Source organism: Hyla sarda, chromosome 5 (genome assembly GCF_029499605.1).
Source record: "Hyla sarda isolate aHylSar1 chromosome 5, aHylSar1.hap1, whole genome shotgun sequence".
NCBI lineage: Eukaryota > Metazoa > Chordata > Amphibia > Anura > Hylidae > Hyla > Hyla sarda.
Genome location: NC_079193.1, coordinates 354293432 through 354310298, shown reverse-complemented (window position 1 = coordinate 354310298; position 16867 = coordinate 354293432). Strand labels below are relative to the sequence as shown.

General features: G+C 45.9%; 1 protein-coding gene across 1 annotated transcript; it reads right to left on the bottom strand.

Moving 5' to 3' along the window:
* Positions 1–2253: 2253 nt before the first annotated feature.
* On the bottom strand, positions 2254–9600 carry CCN3 (cellular communication network factor 3). The gene is made up of 6 exons (XM_056518641.1): positions 9427–9600; positions 7355–7574; positions 6222–6473; positions 4567–4772; positions 2706–3815; positions 2254–2595 (listed from the first exon to the last, which is right to left on the bottom strand). The coding sequence occupies exons 1-5, from the start codon at positions 9484–9486 to the stop codon at positions 3519–3521; spliced, it is 1035 nt and encodes a 344-aa protein (XP_056374616.1). The 5' UTR covers positions 9487–9600; the 3' UTR covers positions 2254–2595; positions 2706–3518.
* Between the last annotated feature and the right edge of the window lie 7267 nt (positions 9601–16867).

The following is a 16867-nucleotide window of genomic DNA, read 5'->3' as shown; positions in this document are numbered from 1 at the left end:
ATAGTAGTTATATTCTTGTATATAGGAGCAGTATTATAGTAGTTATATTCTTGTATATAGGGGGCAGTATTATAGTAGTTATGTTCTTGTATATAGGAGCAGTATTATAGTAGATATATTCTTGTATATAGGAGCAGTATTATAGTAGTTATATTCTTGTATATAGGAGGCAGTATTAGAGTAGTTATATTCTTGTATATAGGAGCAGTATTATAGTAGTTATATTCTTGCACATAGGGGGCAGTATTATAGTAGTTATATTCTTGTATATAGGAGCAGTATTATAGTAGTTATATTCTTGGATATAGGAGCAGTATTATAGTAGTTATATTCTTGTATATAGGAGCAGTATTATAGTTGTTATATTCTTGTATATAGGGGGCAGTATTATAGTAGTTATATTCTTATATATAGGAGCAGTATTCTAGTAGTTATATTCCTGTATATAGGAGGCAGTATTATACTAGTTATATTCTTGTATATAGGAGCAGTATTATAGTAGTTATATTCTTATATATAGGAGCAGTATTCTAGTAGTTATATTCCTGTATATAGGAGGCAGTATTATACTAGTTATATTCTTGTATATAGGAGCAGTATTATAGTAGTTATATTCTTGTATATAGGAGCAGTATTATAGTAGTTATATTCTTGTGTATATAGGAGGCAGTATTATAGTAGTTATATTCTTGTACATAGGAGGCAGTATTATAGTAGTTATATTCTTGTATATAGGAGCAGTATTATAGTAGTTATATTCTTGTGTATATAGGAGGCAGTATTATAGTAGTTATATTCTTGTATATAGGAGAAGTATTATAGTAGTTATATTCTTGTATATATGAGCAGTATTATATTAGTTATATTCTTGTATATAGAAGCAGTATTATAGTAGTTATATTCTTGTATATTGGAGCAGTATTATAGTAGTTTTATTCGTGTACATAGTAGGCAGTATTATCATGAACATCGGGGCAGTATTGTAGTAGTTATATTTTTGTATATAGGAGCAGTATATTTACTGCTGGTTTGAAAAAAAAGTCACTACCAATGCATTGATCAGCTGATAGCTAAAGTTAAAAAGGTCCATGTGAAGGAGTGCAGGGGTGAGCGGTAGCTTCCCTCCTGAATATTAAGCATGTTGGGGGGGGAGAAGGGGTTTACGTTCCTACTAGGGAGGTCAGAGGGAAGTTGCTTGTGTGACCAGGTGCTAAGACATCCTGGAGAAGCTGGAGGTGTAGAAGAAAGGCCATAGGCACTACAGATGGAAGTGATGCATGACAGTGTTTGGGACCTGGACTTACCCCTTGGAAAACTGAGAGAGCATATATCAGACCATGAGTAGCTGTAAGTGGGCCTAAGGCATACATTGCCACATAGAAGCAAGGTTCCCCTTGAGACTTATAGACTGAAAATAGTTTATATATAGCTGCCAGTCCACATGTACTTTGCCCATATTGCTGTAAGGCCTGTTCAATTGTTGGGACTATTACATTCAAGTAACCAGTGCCCCCTTGGTGTGGTGAAGGGGTTAATGTTAATATCTATATTTTTCTTGGGTGGGTGATCCGGTGAGTGATGGCCTAAATGCTATTGTCTACTGCATCTGGTGGGTTAAAGGGGTATTCAGATGCTTCTGGAACAGGGGGCTCCTTGCAGGACCTGCCGGCTCAGCCAATCACTGGCTGCCGTGGAGTGTCCTGCTGCAAGCTCTTGTCTCAGAAGCAGAAAAAAGAGAGGGAATATTGGGGCCAACTGGAGCTGCAGGGGACCAGGGCAAGGTAAGTATTAGAGATGAGCAAACTTACAGTAGATTCGATTCGTCACAAACTTCTCGGCTCGGCAGTTGATGCCTTATCCTGCGTAAATTAGTTCAGCCTTCAGATGCTCCGGTGGGCTGGAAAAGGTGGATACATTCCTAGGAAAAAGTCTCCTAGGACTGTATCCACCTTTTCCAGCCCACCGTAGCACCTGAAAGCTGAACTAATTTATGCGGGAAAAGTCATCAACTGCCGAGCCGAGAAGTTTGTGACGAATCGAATTTACTGTAAGTTCGCTCATCTCTAGTAAGTATTTCTCCTATTTCCTCCCTATCCCAGCAGCATATTCCTTCAAAAAAAAAAAAAAAAAAGGCAGGGTTACCCCCTTTAAATGGTCAGGGCCAGAGTTATCTCTGATCCCAGGTGCTGAGGCTGAATATCAGCTGTAATTACTGTAGATATAGACGGAATACAAAACACAGTAATACGATAGTAACACATATAATGTCAGATTTATTACAAAAATAGAAATTAGCTTTACACAATATTTAAAAATGAAATAATAACTTTTTTTTTTTCCTTATCAAGATGCCGTTTGTCGTATGTGAATGAAGCCACTTTATAAATACACGAGAAAGGGATCGGCGAGAATCACATGGTCGCTATGTACAAGATAAACCTCAGCGTTACAGAGGATCTCCATCTGCAACTTAAAAGCCAATTAGGTCAAGTCTATTAGGTATTCTTTTTTACTAGACTTTTAGATCTATAGAGTGACTATTAGTATTTCTGTCATTGCAGCACTCACAAGGGCAGTGGTTTACAAGCTGTGGACCTCCAGCTGTTGCAAAACTACAACTTCCAGCATGCCCGGACAGCCGTTGGCTGTCCGGGCATGCTGGGAGTTGTAATTTTTTAACATCTGAAGGTCCACAGTTTGGAGACCACTGCCCCTGTGGGAGCTATAATGGCGGCCATATTGGTTGGCACCTAGCTGACCAGGACTCCTCTGAACCTTCTATATAAAGGTGATTGCTCTGGTTTTAGGTGGAAGTTCTCTGTTGTTAAATCCGTTTAACAATCTAGACATAGTGAATATTAACTAACAAAATAATTACAATTTACAGTATTTACAGGCAACACGAATAACCAATCTGGGCTCATTGTATTAAACTGTTTAAGGCTGGAAGTTGTAGTTTTGCAACAGCCCCAGAGTGCACACTGGTTGGGAAACGCTGCCACAGAGATAGAAGCAGCAGTATACAGATAGAGCCCGGAGTGGAAGGGGTCTTGGAGCTAGCAGGAGCGATCGGATGAGGATGTCATCCTGTAGTTCACATGGAGTCAGCTGACCCAGTTCCTCTGACACATTTGACTTTCTGTGGGTCACATGACCCAGTTACAGTAATAAGATACTGCAGCTGTGCTGGAATGAAACAGATAGTGCTTTAGGACTAGTGATGGTGGGTGTGCATTATATGGGCACAGAATTGAGTCTTCTCTCTGCCAATCTCTGATCTTTTTACTAATTCCTGCTTCTTGAAAATGAAGAGGCCTAAAAACAAGTCTGTGCAGCATGGAGAGGCAGTGCACTGTACAGCAGATACAACGTCCTGATTCTGCCACGGTACTACACGTAAGTCACATGGTCCCTAAAGTATCACATGAAGATCCTGAAGACATCAGTGATGCTATTATTACTACAGGGTTGCAGTTTTTGCAGTGGATTTGGTCCTTGAAGTCTCATCGTAGGTCAGACTAATATATTCTCAGGCTGGGGAATCTGGCGTTGTCGATCTGGAGGAGGCTGGTGTCGCGGGGGCAGTTGTTATGGCAAACGCACGTGTTGATGAACATGACCGGCTTCTTCATTATTCGGTTATTTGGGCAGAAGAACTCCACCTGGGCCGTCCTGGTGCTGTGGGGGGTGCAGCATCGCCCGTCGGTGCATGTGCCGCAGAACTTGGGTTTGTAGCTGTGAATACTGACGCAGCTATTGTATTCAAAATGGACGGCTTTCTCCGATTTCTTCACTCTAAGGCATCTTTTGCCTTTCTGCAAGAGAATGAAAGAAGATGAAGAACTTTAGTATCATAGTCTAACCAGTTCTACTACATAAACAGCAGAGTCCGGACAGTTAAATCATACTTTACCATTACGCTGCTGCGGCGGCGGCAGGAGCTGCGGAAATTGCTTAGAATTTTAACTATCCTGTCGCTGCAGCAGTGTGATTTAACTGTCCGGCAGGCAGGTGCAGAGAGGGGAGGGGATGCAGCGGGTGGGGGGAGAGAATACATCAGTGCGGGGGCAGGGAAAGGGCATGGTCAGCGCTTCTGCAGTGCAGGGAGGATGAGCAATATATCACTGCTGGGGCTTCATAAAAATCTCTTCAGGCAACTGGGAAAGCTGGGTGGCATAAATACTGAGTGAAACCCAGCTTTTGCAGTCTCCTGAAGAGAGGGGATGGGGTGAGTGGGAAGAGAAGATTATTGCGGCTGCAGTGAGAAGTGCAGAGGGGACGAGAAACATATCACTGCTGGAGCTTCATGAGACTGCATGCCACCCAGCTTTTTCATTCTTCTAAAGAGCTCCGATGTGGCTGCTTTAACATACATTATATGGATGAGATATTAGGACAAGAGCATCATTACTAGACAGATATTCTCTTCAAGAGAATGGGAAAGCTAGGGAGGAGTACTGTGAGCCTTGAACTGTGTACTGCATGCCACCCAGCTTTCTCAGTTTCCTGAGCAACTCCAATATGGCAGGGACAACACCGAGTCTTGGGGAATAAGTTATTAGATACCTTTTCTACTAGTCCCTGGGTCTCTTCATCACATGGCCGCACCATACACAGGCGGATCTGTTTCTGCATTTCACAGCGGCGATTACGATTTGTCACCCTGTAGGAGTGTCCCATGCCGCACGTCTTAGAGCAGGCGCTCCATTCTGTGGTCTGCTCGATGCAGTTGGTGCCCATATCTAATCCCAATGTGGCCTCAGGTCTGTAGGCTGCACAAATACAAGAAAGTGTATGAGTTATAACCTGACCGTACAATTATCTGTGACAATCTATCAGTAAGACGTAAGAGTGCAGCTCTGGAGTATAATACAGGATATAACTCAGGATCAGTACAGGATAAGTAATGTAATGTATGTACACAGTGACCCCACCAGCAGAATAGTAAGTACAGCTCTGGAGTATAATACAGGATATAACTCAGATCAGTACAGGATAAGTAATGTAATGTATGTACACAGTGACCTCACCAGCAGAATAGTGAGTACAGCTCTGGAGTATAATACAGGATATAACTCAGGATCAGTACAGGATAAGTAATGTAATGTATGTACACAGTGACCTCACCAGCAGAATAGTGAGTACAGCTCTGGAGTATAATACAGGATATAACTCAGATCAGTACAGGATAAGTAATGTAATGTATGTACACAGTGACCTCACCAGCAGAATAGTGAGTACAGCTCTGGAGTATAATACAGGATATAACTCAGGATCAGTACAGGATAAGTAATGTAATGTATGTACACAGTGACCCCACCAGCAGAATAGTGAGTACAGCTCTGGAGTATAATACAGGATATAACTCAGGATCAGTACAGGATAAGTAATGTAATGTATGTACACAGTGACCTCACCAGCAGAATAGTGAGTGCAGCTCTGGAGTATAATACAGGATATAACTCAGGATCAGTACAGGATAAGTAATGTAATGTATGTACACAGTGACCTCACCAGCAGAATAGTGAGTACAGCTCTGGAGTATAATACAGGATATAACTCAGGATCAGTACAGGATAAGTAATGTAATGTATGTACACAGTGACCTCACCAGCAGAATAGTGAGTACAGCTCTGGAGTATAATACAGGATATAACTCAGGATCAGTACAGGATAAGTAATGTAATGTATGTACACAGTGACCCCACCAGCAGAATAGTGAGTACAGCTCTGGAGTATAATACAGGATAAGTAATGTATGTACACAGTGACTCCACCAGCAGAATAGTGAGTGCAGCTCTGGGGTATAATACAGGATATAACTCAGGATCAGTACAGGATAAGTAATGTAATGTACACAGTGACCTCACCAGCAGAATAGTGAGTACAGCTCTGGAGTATAATACAGGATATAACTCAGGATCAGTACAGGATAAGTAATGTAATGTATGTACACAGTGACCTCACCAGCAGAATAGTGAGTGCAGCTCTGGGGTATAATACAGGATATAACTCAGGATCAGTACAGGATAAGTAATGTAATGTATGTACACAGTGACCTCACCAGCAGAATAGTGAGTACAGCACTGGGGTATAATACAGGATATAACTCAGGATCAGTACAGGATAAGTCATGTAATGTACACAGTGACTCCACCAGCAGAATAGAAAGCATAGTTTTATAAAGAAAATCTTAAATCTAGAGCTAAACTCCATCTTACCAGCCATAGCGAAGCCTCCGATGGCTACTTCTTCTCTGGAGTCGCACACCCACTTCTCACAGCATTCTCCAGGGACGGTGACTTTTCTAGGGAAGGGGCAATCAGGTCCTGGGAGCTGTAGGTCCAGGTTACATCTTGGGACACATCCGATCTGCCCGTCGTCACATTTACAGTGGTATTTACAGCTTGGTTGGAAGACTTCCCCGTTGTTGTATAGAGCTCCATTATACACACATGCACCTCCTTCCAGAGCTAAAAGATGATACAAAAAAACACATTATTTCTTAAGTTCATAAGACAACTCTAAACCATTACATGGTAACCTAGTTTCTACTGGAAACCATGTCTTATGTTCTAGAGACCTCAAGAGCTGCGTTCACAATTCTGTTGGCAAATATAGGATATGAATTGTTCAGAACAGGCTACAATTACAACTCCCAGTATGTCCGGGCATTCCAACGGCTGTTCGGGCATGGTGGGAGTTGTAGTTTTGCAACATCTAGAGGTCTGCAGTTTGGAGACTACTGGTCTAAGGCATCTGTCTGACCAACCAGTACCCTATTCTATACTGATGAGGGGAAAGAACCCCCCGAAACAGCTGTCTACAGATGTGTCCTCTTCCTTTTGGAGGAGATTCTGGTTTGGCTGTTATATTTGGCATGCAGCCAACGGCTGTCCAGGCATGCTGGGAGTTGTAGTTTTTGCAACATCTGGAGGTCCACAGTTTGGAGACTACTGGTCTAAGGCATCTGTCTGACCAACCAGTACCCTATTCTATACTGATGAGGGGAAAGAACCCCCCAAAACAGCTGTCTACAGATGTGTCCTCTTCCTTTTGGAGGAGATTCTGGTTTGGGCTGTTTTCTTTGGCTTTCATACACAGCTGCCTCTCTTCAATAACATCAGTATTCCCCCAGCTACATAATGAGGGAGATTTATCAAAACCTGTTGCCCAGTTGCCAATAGCGACCAATCAGATCGCTTCTTTCATTATTAAAAGGGCCTGTGCAAAATGAAAGCAGGGATCTGATTGGTTGCTATGGGCAACTCAGCATCTTTTCCTCTGGACAGGTTTTGATAAATCTCCCCCAATATGTCTATGCTGCCAGCCTTGTGCCCAGTTGTGCACTTACCCATGCATATGCCCACATCACTCTTTGGCTCCGCGCTGAAGTCGCAGTATAAGCCCAGATCGTCTTGACATGGCATCACCTCAGAGCAGATCTCTCCTCGCTGCCTGGCACACACTGGGCAGCAGGCACAGCCGTCTAGCATGACTGGCACATTGGGGGCGCAGTTTGGTGGTTCCTCTGGGCATGGTCCACACTGGGATGGGCACTTCTGAGAGACCACCTGCAGGAATGACATAAGAGGAATGATGTTAATATAAGGTTTAACATCTACATCAGTGTTTTCTAACCAGTGTGCCTCCAGCTGTTGGAAAACTACAACTCCCAGCATGCCCGGACAGCCAAAGGCTGTCCGGGCATGCTGGGAGTTGTAGTTTTACAACAGCTGGCGGCACACTGGATGGGAAACACTGATCTACATTGTCATAAATATGTATATAAATAAGATGCTCATATTTTACTGTTGAAAACCAGCTGCAGTCCACAGGAATCCACTGGGTTGTATGTGATCTTGTGGACTGCAGCTGCCACTTGCTAAAAAAAAAAAAAAGTAATGCTACAAAAAGTCTTCCTATAGGCCTAGCCTTTTGCAACTCATTGCAACCATCAAGCCTATATGATCTATATAATTTTTCATTGTGTAAATCAACTGCTTGCGCCAATTAAAAAAAAAAAAAGTCGGAGTTGATAGATCGATCATTCGTTAAAATCTAACTGTGCCGCACTACATTAAAGCTGTTTTCTCGAAAGAGCCTAAATGAGTTGCGCAAAAATCTTGCGAGTTTTTAACCTGCAACTTTTTTAGATTTTTATAAAGTGGCCTTTAATAAATCCGCAACAGCTGCAAAGTAAAAAAGAGGAAAGCGTTCACTTTTGCAACAATCGCTTCAGCTCTAGAGCTGGTGATAAGTCTCACACTTTTGCGCCAAAGAGTTGTTGCGCAAAATTTCGCCGCTCTTCAACAATCTCTAAACCTGTTGATCAATTTCCCCCTCAATGAATATGCAGATATGCAGCAAAATCCATAACACCTGCAGATTTTAACTTGATGTCAATTGGGAAAATAAATTGGCAATAATAATAATAATAATAATAATAATAAAACATTTTTTTCACACATGATATGAATGATATGAATATAAAAAAATGTGATTTGTTGCGAAAAAATTTCTGCGCCTGACCCGTTTTTTCTGAATCCTCACAAACCCTATTCAGATAAAGCCATGTTGACACGGTGGAATCCGGCAGAAAAATTCTGCTCGGAAATTCCATCGCAACGGAGTTCCATTGTTTTCAATGGGATTCTGCTGCACAGCGCACATGGCAGAATTTACACCGCGGAAACATCTGCCCTGAAAATTCTGATTCTGATTGGACGTGGCAATTCTTTCTGCAGAATCCGCTCGGAAATGCATTGCTGTCTATGGAGACGGCGCATTTCCGACCTTATAAATCCGCAAAAATGACGCTGTGTGAACGTTGCCTAACAATCACCGAAATTTCCGAGCTCGCCCGTACAGTTAAATTCTCTGAGAGAAAAGTCGACCGGTTGCCCATAGCAACCAGATCGTTTTTTTTTTTTCATTTTTCAGAGGCCCTTTTAAAAAAAGAAAGAAGCAATCTGGTTGCTATGGGCAACTGGGCAACATTGTCCTCTGGATAAATCAGCCCCCCATTGGGGGAGTAGTGCCATTGCCCATAGCAACCAATCAGATTGATTCTTTCATTTAAAAAAAAAAAAAGCCTCTGAAAAATGAAAGAAGCCATCTGGTTGGTTGCTATGGGCAACTGCACCGCTCTTCCCCTACACAAATTTGGATAAATCTCCCCCAAAGCATATAAGAAAGCCAAAGAACTGGAAAACTGCGAAATCGAAAGTGGAATTTTCTATGTTACTCCATAAAACAGTGCAGAGTGAAAAACTATAATAAAGACCAGTGTTTCCCAACCAGGGTGCCTCCAGCTGTTGCTAAACTACAACTCCCAGTATGCATGCTGGGAGTTGTAGTTTAGCAACAGCTGGAGGCACCCTGGTTGGGAAACACTGACACAGACTGTACGTTGCGATGACTTACTGTATGTATGAGCAGCAGAGTGCACAGGGCAGGCAGCAGACTTCGTCCACAGATCATCATGTCTCCGAAATTTGTTGATTTCCACCTTGTCAGGCTTAGTGTTTAGTATTCTGTGTTCTTCATTCGCCTTCGCCCCGTCCATATATATATAGGACGCTGGCACGGCCGGTGCCTTCCCATGGGCTGCACTTGGTGGGATGGGGGCAGTAGCTAAATCGGTGACGATTCCCAAACATTTTTTTCCCCCTCCCACTACCTTTCCCTAAACAATCGATGGATTACGGACACTAGATGGCGGTGTAAATAGTTTTTCCGGAGGGGAAAGAAACACATGTAATTTCGTGTGAGGAGGAATGTATTTTCCATCCTGCTCATGGAATGGATTTGTGTCGGAGGAACCGATTACTCATCCGAACATGAGGAATGCCTCCTTCTGACCACATCTCCAGACGTCTCGTACAGTCTGAAGGGACGTGCAGGCGGAATCTACTGTACTCGCTTTTTATGGCTGATACTGTTATATAATTTCTGGACGGATAAATAGAGAACATTCAACCTCGGGTCCAAGAAAATGTTCTTGTTTGGGGACATTGAAACGTGGACTAGTAATGAGAGAGAGAAAGGTCCAGCTAGTCTGCAGGTCGACTTAGTCTTCTGGTCCAACTAGTCTAGTCGCTAAGTTGTCCCCCATGTTAGAAATCTTTGCTAATTTATTGACAAAAGAGGGAAAACTAAAATATTGCATTCACTTAAGTGATAAGCAGCACCTGGTTTCCTCCAGACATGATGCTGCCCCCACCATGATCACTGTAGGGATGGTATTGGGCAGGTGATGGGCAGTGCCTGGTTTCCTTCAGATATGATGCTGCCCCCACCATGATCACTGTAGGGATGGTATTGGGCAGGTGATGGGCAGTGCCTGGTTTCCTCCAAACATGATGCTGCCCCCACCATGATCACTGTAGGGATGGTATTGGGCAGGTGATAGGCAGTGCCTGGTTTCCCCCAGACTTGATGCTGCCCCCACCATGATCACTGTAGGGATGGTATTGGGCAGGTGATGGGCAGTGCCTGGTTTCCTCCAGACATGATGCTGCCCCCACCATGATCACTGTAGGGATGGTATTGGGCAGGTGATCGGTAGTGCCTGGTTTCCTCCAGACATGATGCTGCCCCCACCATGATCACTGTAGGGATGGTATTAAGCAGCGTCTGGTTTCCCCCCAGACATGATGCTTCCCCCACCATGATCACTGCAAGGATGGTATTGGGCAGGTGATGGGCAGTGCCTGGTTACCTCCAGACATGATGCTGCCCCCACCATGATAACTGTAGGGATGGTATTGGGCAGGTGATGGGCAGTGCCTGGTTTCCTTCAGATATGATGCTGCCCCCACCATGATCACTGTAGGGATGGTATTGGGCAGGTGATGGGCAGTGCCTGGTTTCCTCCAAACATGATGCTGCCCCCACCATGATCACTGTAGGGATGGTATTGGGCAGGTGATAGGCAGTGCCTGGTTTCCCCCAGACTTGATGCTGCCCCCACCATGATCACTGTAGGGATGGTATTGGGCAGGTGATGGGCAGTGCCTGGTTTCCTCCAGACATGATGCTGCCCCCACCATGATCCCTGTAGGGATGATATTGGGCAGGTGATGGGCAGTGCCTGGTTTCCCCCAGACATGATGTTGCCCCCACCATGATCACTGTAGGGATGGTATTGGGCAGGTGATGGGCAGTGCCTGGTTTCCTCCAGACATGATGCTGCCCCCACCATGATCACTGTAGAGATGGTATTGGGCAGGTGATGGGCAGTGCCTGGTTTCCCCCCAGACATGATGCTTCCCCACCATGATCACTGTAGCGATGGTATTGGGCAGGTGATGGGCAGTGCCTGGTTTCCTCCAGACATGATGCTGCCCCCACCATGATCACTGTAAGGATGGTATTGGGCAGGTGATGGGCAGTGTCTGGTTTCCTCCAGATATGATGCTGCCCCCACCATGATCACTGTAGGGATGGTTTTGGTCAGGTGATGGGCAGTGTCTGGTTTCCTCCAGACATGATGCTGCCACCACCATGATCACTGTAGGGATGGTATGGGGCAGGTGATGGGCAGTGCCTGGTTTCCTCCAGACATGATGCTGCCCCCACCATGATCCCTGTAGGGATGATATTGGGCAGGTGATGGGCAGTGCCTGGTTTCCCTCAGACATGATGTTGCCCCCACCATGATCACTGTAGGGATGGTATTGGGCAGGTGATGGGCAGTGCCTGGTTTCCTCCAGACATGATGCTGCCCCCACCATGATCACTGTAGAGATGGTATTGGGCAGGTGATGGGCAGTGCCTGGTTTCCCCCCAGACATGATGCTTCCCCCACCATGATCACTGTAGCGATGGTATTGGGCAGGTGATGGGCAGTGCCTGGTTTCCTCCAGACATGATGCTGCCCCCACCATGATCACTGTAAGGATGGTATTGGGCAGGTGATGGGCAGTGTCTGGTTTCCTCCAGATATGATGCTGCCCCCACCATGATCACTGTAGGGATGGTTTTGGTCAGGTGATGGGCAGTGTCTGGTTTCCTCCAGACATGATGCTGCCACCACCATGATCACTGTAGGGATGGTATGGGGCAGGTGATGGGCAGTGCCTGGTTTCCTCCAGACATGATGCTGCCCCCACCATGATCCCTGTAGGGATGATATTGGGCAGGTGATGGGCAGTGCCTGGTTTCCCTCAGACATGATGTTGCCCCCACCATGATCACTGTAGGGATGGTATTGGGCAGGTGATGGGCAGTGCCTGGTTTCCTCCAGACATGATGCTGCCCCCACCATGATCACTGTAGGGATGGTATTGGGCAGGTGATGGGCAGTGCCTGGTTTCCTTCAGATATGATGCTGCCCCCACCATGATCACTGTAGGGATGGTATTGGGCAGGTGATGGGCAGTGCCTGGTTTCCTCCAAACATGATGCTGCCCCCACCATGATCACTGTAGGGATGGTATTGGGCAGGTGATAGGCAGTGCCTGGTTTCCCCCAGACTTGATGCTGCCCCCACCATGATCACTGTAGGGATGGTATTGGGCAGGTGATGGGCAGTGCCTGGTTTCCTCCAGACATGATGCTGCCCCCACCATGATCACTGTAGGGATGGTATTGGGCAGGTGATCGGTAGTGCCTGGTTTCCTCCAGACATGATGCTGCCCCCACCATGATCACTGTAGGGATGGTATTAAGCAGCGTCTGGTTTCCCCCCAGACATGATGCTTCCCCCACCATGATCACTGCAAGGATGGTATTGGGCAGGTGATGGGCAGTGCCTGGTTACCTCCAGACATGATGCTGCCCCCACCATGATAACTGTAGGGATGGTATTGGGCAGGTGATGGGCAGTGCCTGGTTTCCTTCAGATATGATGCTGCCCCCACCATGATCACTGTAGGGATGGTATTGGGCAGGTGATGGGCAGTGCCTGGTTTCCTCCAAACATGATGCTGCCCCCACCATGATCACTGTAGGGATGGTATTGGGCAGGTGATAGGCAGTGCCTGGTTTCCCCCAGACTTGATGCTGCCCCCACCATGATCACTGTAGGGATGGTATTGGGCAGGTGATGGGCAGTGCCTGGTTTCCTCCAGACATGATGCTGCCCCCACCATGATCCCTGTAGGGATGATATTGGGCAGGTGATGGGCAGTGCCTGGTTTCCCCCAGACATGATGTTGCCCCCACCATGATCACTGTAGGGATGGTATTGGGCAGGTGATGGGCAGTGCCTGGTTTCCTCCAGACATGATGCTGCCCCCACCATGATCACTGTAGAGATGGTATTGGGCAGGTGATGGGCAGTGCCTGGTTTCCCCCCAGACATGATGCTTCCCCACCATGATCACTGTAGCGATGGTATTGGGCAGGTGATGGGCAGTGCCTGGTTTCCTCCAGACATGATGCTGCCCCCACCATGATCACTGTAAGGATGGTATTGGGCAGGTGATGGGCAGTGTCTGGTTTCCTCCAGATATGATGCTGCCCCCACCATGATCACTGTAGGGATGGTTTTGGTCAGGTGATGGGCAGTGTCTGGTTTCCTCCAGACATGATGCTGCCACCACCATGATCACTGTAGGGATGGTATGGGGCAGGTGATGGGCAGTGCCTGGTTTCCTCCAGACATGATGCTGCCCCCACCATGATCCCTGTAGGGATGATATTGGGCAGGTGATGGGCAGTGCCTGGTTTCCCTCAGACATGATGTTGCCCCCACCATGATCACTGTAGGGATGGTATTGGGCAGGTGATGGGCAGTGCCTGGTTTCCTCCAGACATGATGCTGCCCCCACCATGATCACTGTAGAGATGGTATTGGGCAGGTGATGGGCAGTGCCTGGTTTCCCCCCAGACATGATGCTTCCCCCACCATGATCACTGTAGCGATGGTATTGGGCAGGTGATGGGCAGTGCCTGGTTTCCTCCAGACATGATGCTGCCCCCACCATGATCACTGTAAGGATGGTATTGGGCAGGTGATGGGCAGTGTCTGGTTTCCTCCAGATATGATGCTGCCCCCACCATGATCACTGTAGGGATGGTTTTGGTCAGGTGATGGGCAGTGTCTGGTTTCCTCCAGACATGATGCTGCCACCACCATGATCACTGTAGGGATGGTATGGGGCAGGTGATGGGCAGTGCCTGGTTTCCTCCAGACATGATGCTGCCCCCACCATGATCCCTGTAGGGATGATATTGGGCAGGTGATGGGCAGTGCCTGGTTTCCCTCAGACATGATGTTGCCCCCACCATGATCACTGTAGGGATGGTATTGGGCAGGTGATGGGCAGTGCCTGGTTTCCTCCAGACATGATGCTGCCCCCACCATGATCACTGTAGAGATGGTATTGGGCAGGTGATGGGCAGTGCCTGGTTTCCCCCCAGACATGATGCTTCCCCCACCATGATCACTGTAGCGATGGTATTGGGCAGGTGATGGGCAGTGCCTGGTTTCCTCCAGACATGATGCTGCCCCCACCATGATCACTGTAAGGATGGTATTGGGCAGGTGATGGGCAGTGTCTGGTTTCCTCCAGATATGATGCTGCCCCCACCATGATCACTGTAGGGATGGTTTTGGTCAGGTGATGGGCAGTGTCTGGTTTCCTCCAGACATGATGCTGCCCCCACCATGATCACTGTAGGGATGGTATTGGACAGGTGATGGGCAGTGCCTGGTTTCCTCCAGACATGATGCTGCCTCCACCATGATCACTGTAGGGATGGTATTGGGCAGGTGATGGGCAGTGCCTGGTTTCCTCCAGATATGATGCTGCCCCCACCATGATCACTGTAGGGATGGTATTGGGCAGGTGATGGGCAGTGCCTGGTTACCTCCAGACATGATGCTGCCCCCACCATGATCACTGTAGGGATGGTATTGGGCAGGTGATGGGCAGTGCCTGGTTTCCTCCAGATATGATGCTGCCCCCACCATGATCACTGTAGGGATGGTATTGGGCAGGTGATGGGCAGTGCTTGGTTTCCTCCTCCACACATGATTCCGCCTCCACCATGCTCTGCAGGCAGTTCTTTCCCCCATATGACTTGGTTTATGCTCTGATATATATTATTAGCTTTGAGACCTTATAAAGACATGGATGGGTCTTTCCAAATCCTGTCCAATCGACTTGATTTACCACAGGTGACTGCAATCAAGGGGGAGATACATTTCAGCAATGATCACAGACCTTTGTTGATTTTAAGTAATGGAGTTGATATTAATTGTGGATGGAGGAGAGGTTTAATGGGGTACTCCGGTGGAAAATTTTTTTTTTTTAATCAACTGGTGCCAGAAAATTAAACAAATTTGTAAATTACTTCTATTAAAAAATCTTTAATCTTTTCAGTACTTATCAGCTGCTTTATGCTCCAGAGGAAGTTCTTTTCTTTTTGAATTTCTTTTCTGTCTGACCACAGTGCTCTCTACTGACACCTCTGTTCATGTCAGGAACTGTCCAGAGTAGAAGCAAATCCCCATAGTAAACCTAACCTGCTCTGACAAGGACAGAGGTGGCAGCAGAGAGCACTGTGGTCAGACTGAAAGAAATTCCTGTGCAGCATACAGCAGCTGATAAGTACTGGAAGGATTAAGATGTATGCAGAATTAATTTACAAATCTGTTTAACTTTCTGCCACCAGTTTATTTAAAAATAAATAAATAAATAAATTGTTTTCCACTGGAGTACCCCTTTAACCTCTTAAGGACGCAGGGCGTACCTGTACGCCCGCTCCCGGGCTATAATGTGGGGTCACGCCCCCGCGTCATAGCAGGTCACTCCCAGTGGCTAATGAAAGCTGGGACCCTGTGTTAATAGCGTGCTCACTATTAACCCTTTACACAGGGCAATCAAAGTTTAAAAAATTGCACCCCGGCAGCTAAAAAAACTGTGTAAATAAACATATGTGGCATCGCTGCGTGTGGAAATGTCCAAACTATAAAAATATATCATTAAATAAATTGCACGATCAATGGCGTACAAAATAGGGTATTTTTGGTCACTTTTTATAGCACAAAAAAATGTATAAAAAGTGATCAAAAAGTCCCATCAAAACAAAAATAGGACCGATAAAAACTTCAGATCATGGCGCAAAAAATGAGCCCTCATACCGGCGGAAAAATAAAAAAGTTATAGAGGTCAGAAGATGACAATTTTAAACGTATTCATTTTCGTGCATGTAGTTATGATTTTTTTCTAGAGGTAAGACAAAATCAAACCTATAAATGTGGGGTATCATCTTAACCGATAGGATGTCATTCTTACTGAAAAATGCACTGCGTAGAAACGGAAGCACCCAAAATCTACAAAATTGCATTTTTGTTTCAATTTTGTCAAACAATGAATTTTTTTTTCAGTTTTTTTGTAAAATGACTAATGTCATTACAACGTAGAATTGGTGGTGGAAAAAATAAGACATAATATGGAAATTTTGGTGCAAAATTAAAAGGGCTATGATTTTTAAAAGGTGGAAAAGGAGGAAAAAACGAAAGTGCAAAAATGGAAGAACCCTGCGTCCTTAATGGGTTACTAGGCCTATAGGGCCGACCTGGAGTCAGAGTACAACTTAGGGCTCCTTCACACAAGGGCTCTGTGCACCGAGGACAAGCAGAGCTCTGTGCACCGAGGACAAGCAGGGCTCTGTGCACCGAGGACAAGCAGGACTCTGTCCACTGAGGACAAGCAGGGTTCTGTGCACTGAGGACAAGCAGGGCTCTGTGCACCGAGGACATGCAGGGCTCTGTACACTGAGGACAAGCAAGGCTCTGTACATTGAGGACAAGCAGGGCTCTGTACACTGAGGACAAGCAGGGCTCTGTACAGTGAGGACAAGCAGGGCTCTGTACACTGAGGACAAGCAGGGCTCTGTACACTGAGGACAA

Bases quoted from the DNA above. Each gene is read 5' to 3' on its own strand.
- CCN3 (XM_056518641.1), bottom strand. From the start codon at position 9,486: ATGATGATCTGTGGACGAAGTCTGCTGCCTGCCCTGTGCACTCTGCTG. The intron at 7,575-9,426 runs GTAAGTCATCGC...TCATTCCTGCAG, and splicing joins CTCTGCTGCTCATACATACA to GTGGTCTCTCAGAAGTGCCC. The intron at 6,474-7,354 runs GTAAGTGCACAA...ATCATCTTTTAG, and splicing joins TGATGTGGGCATATGCATGG to CTCTGGAAGGAGGTGCATGT.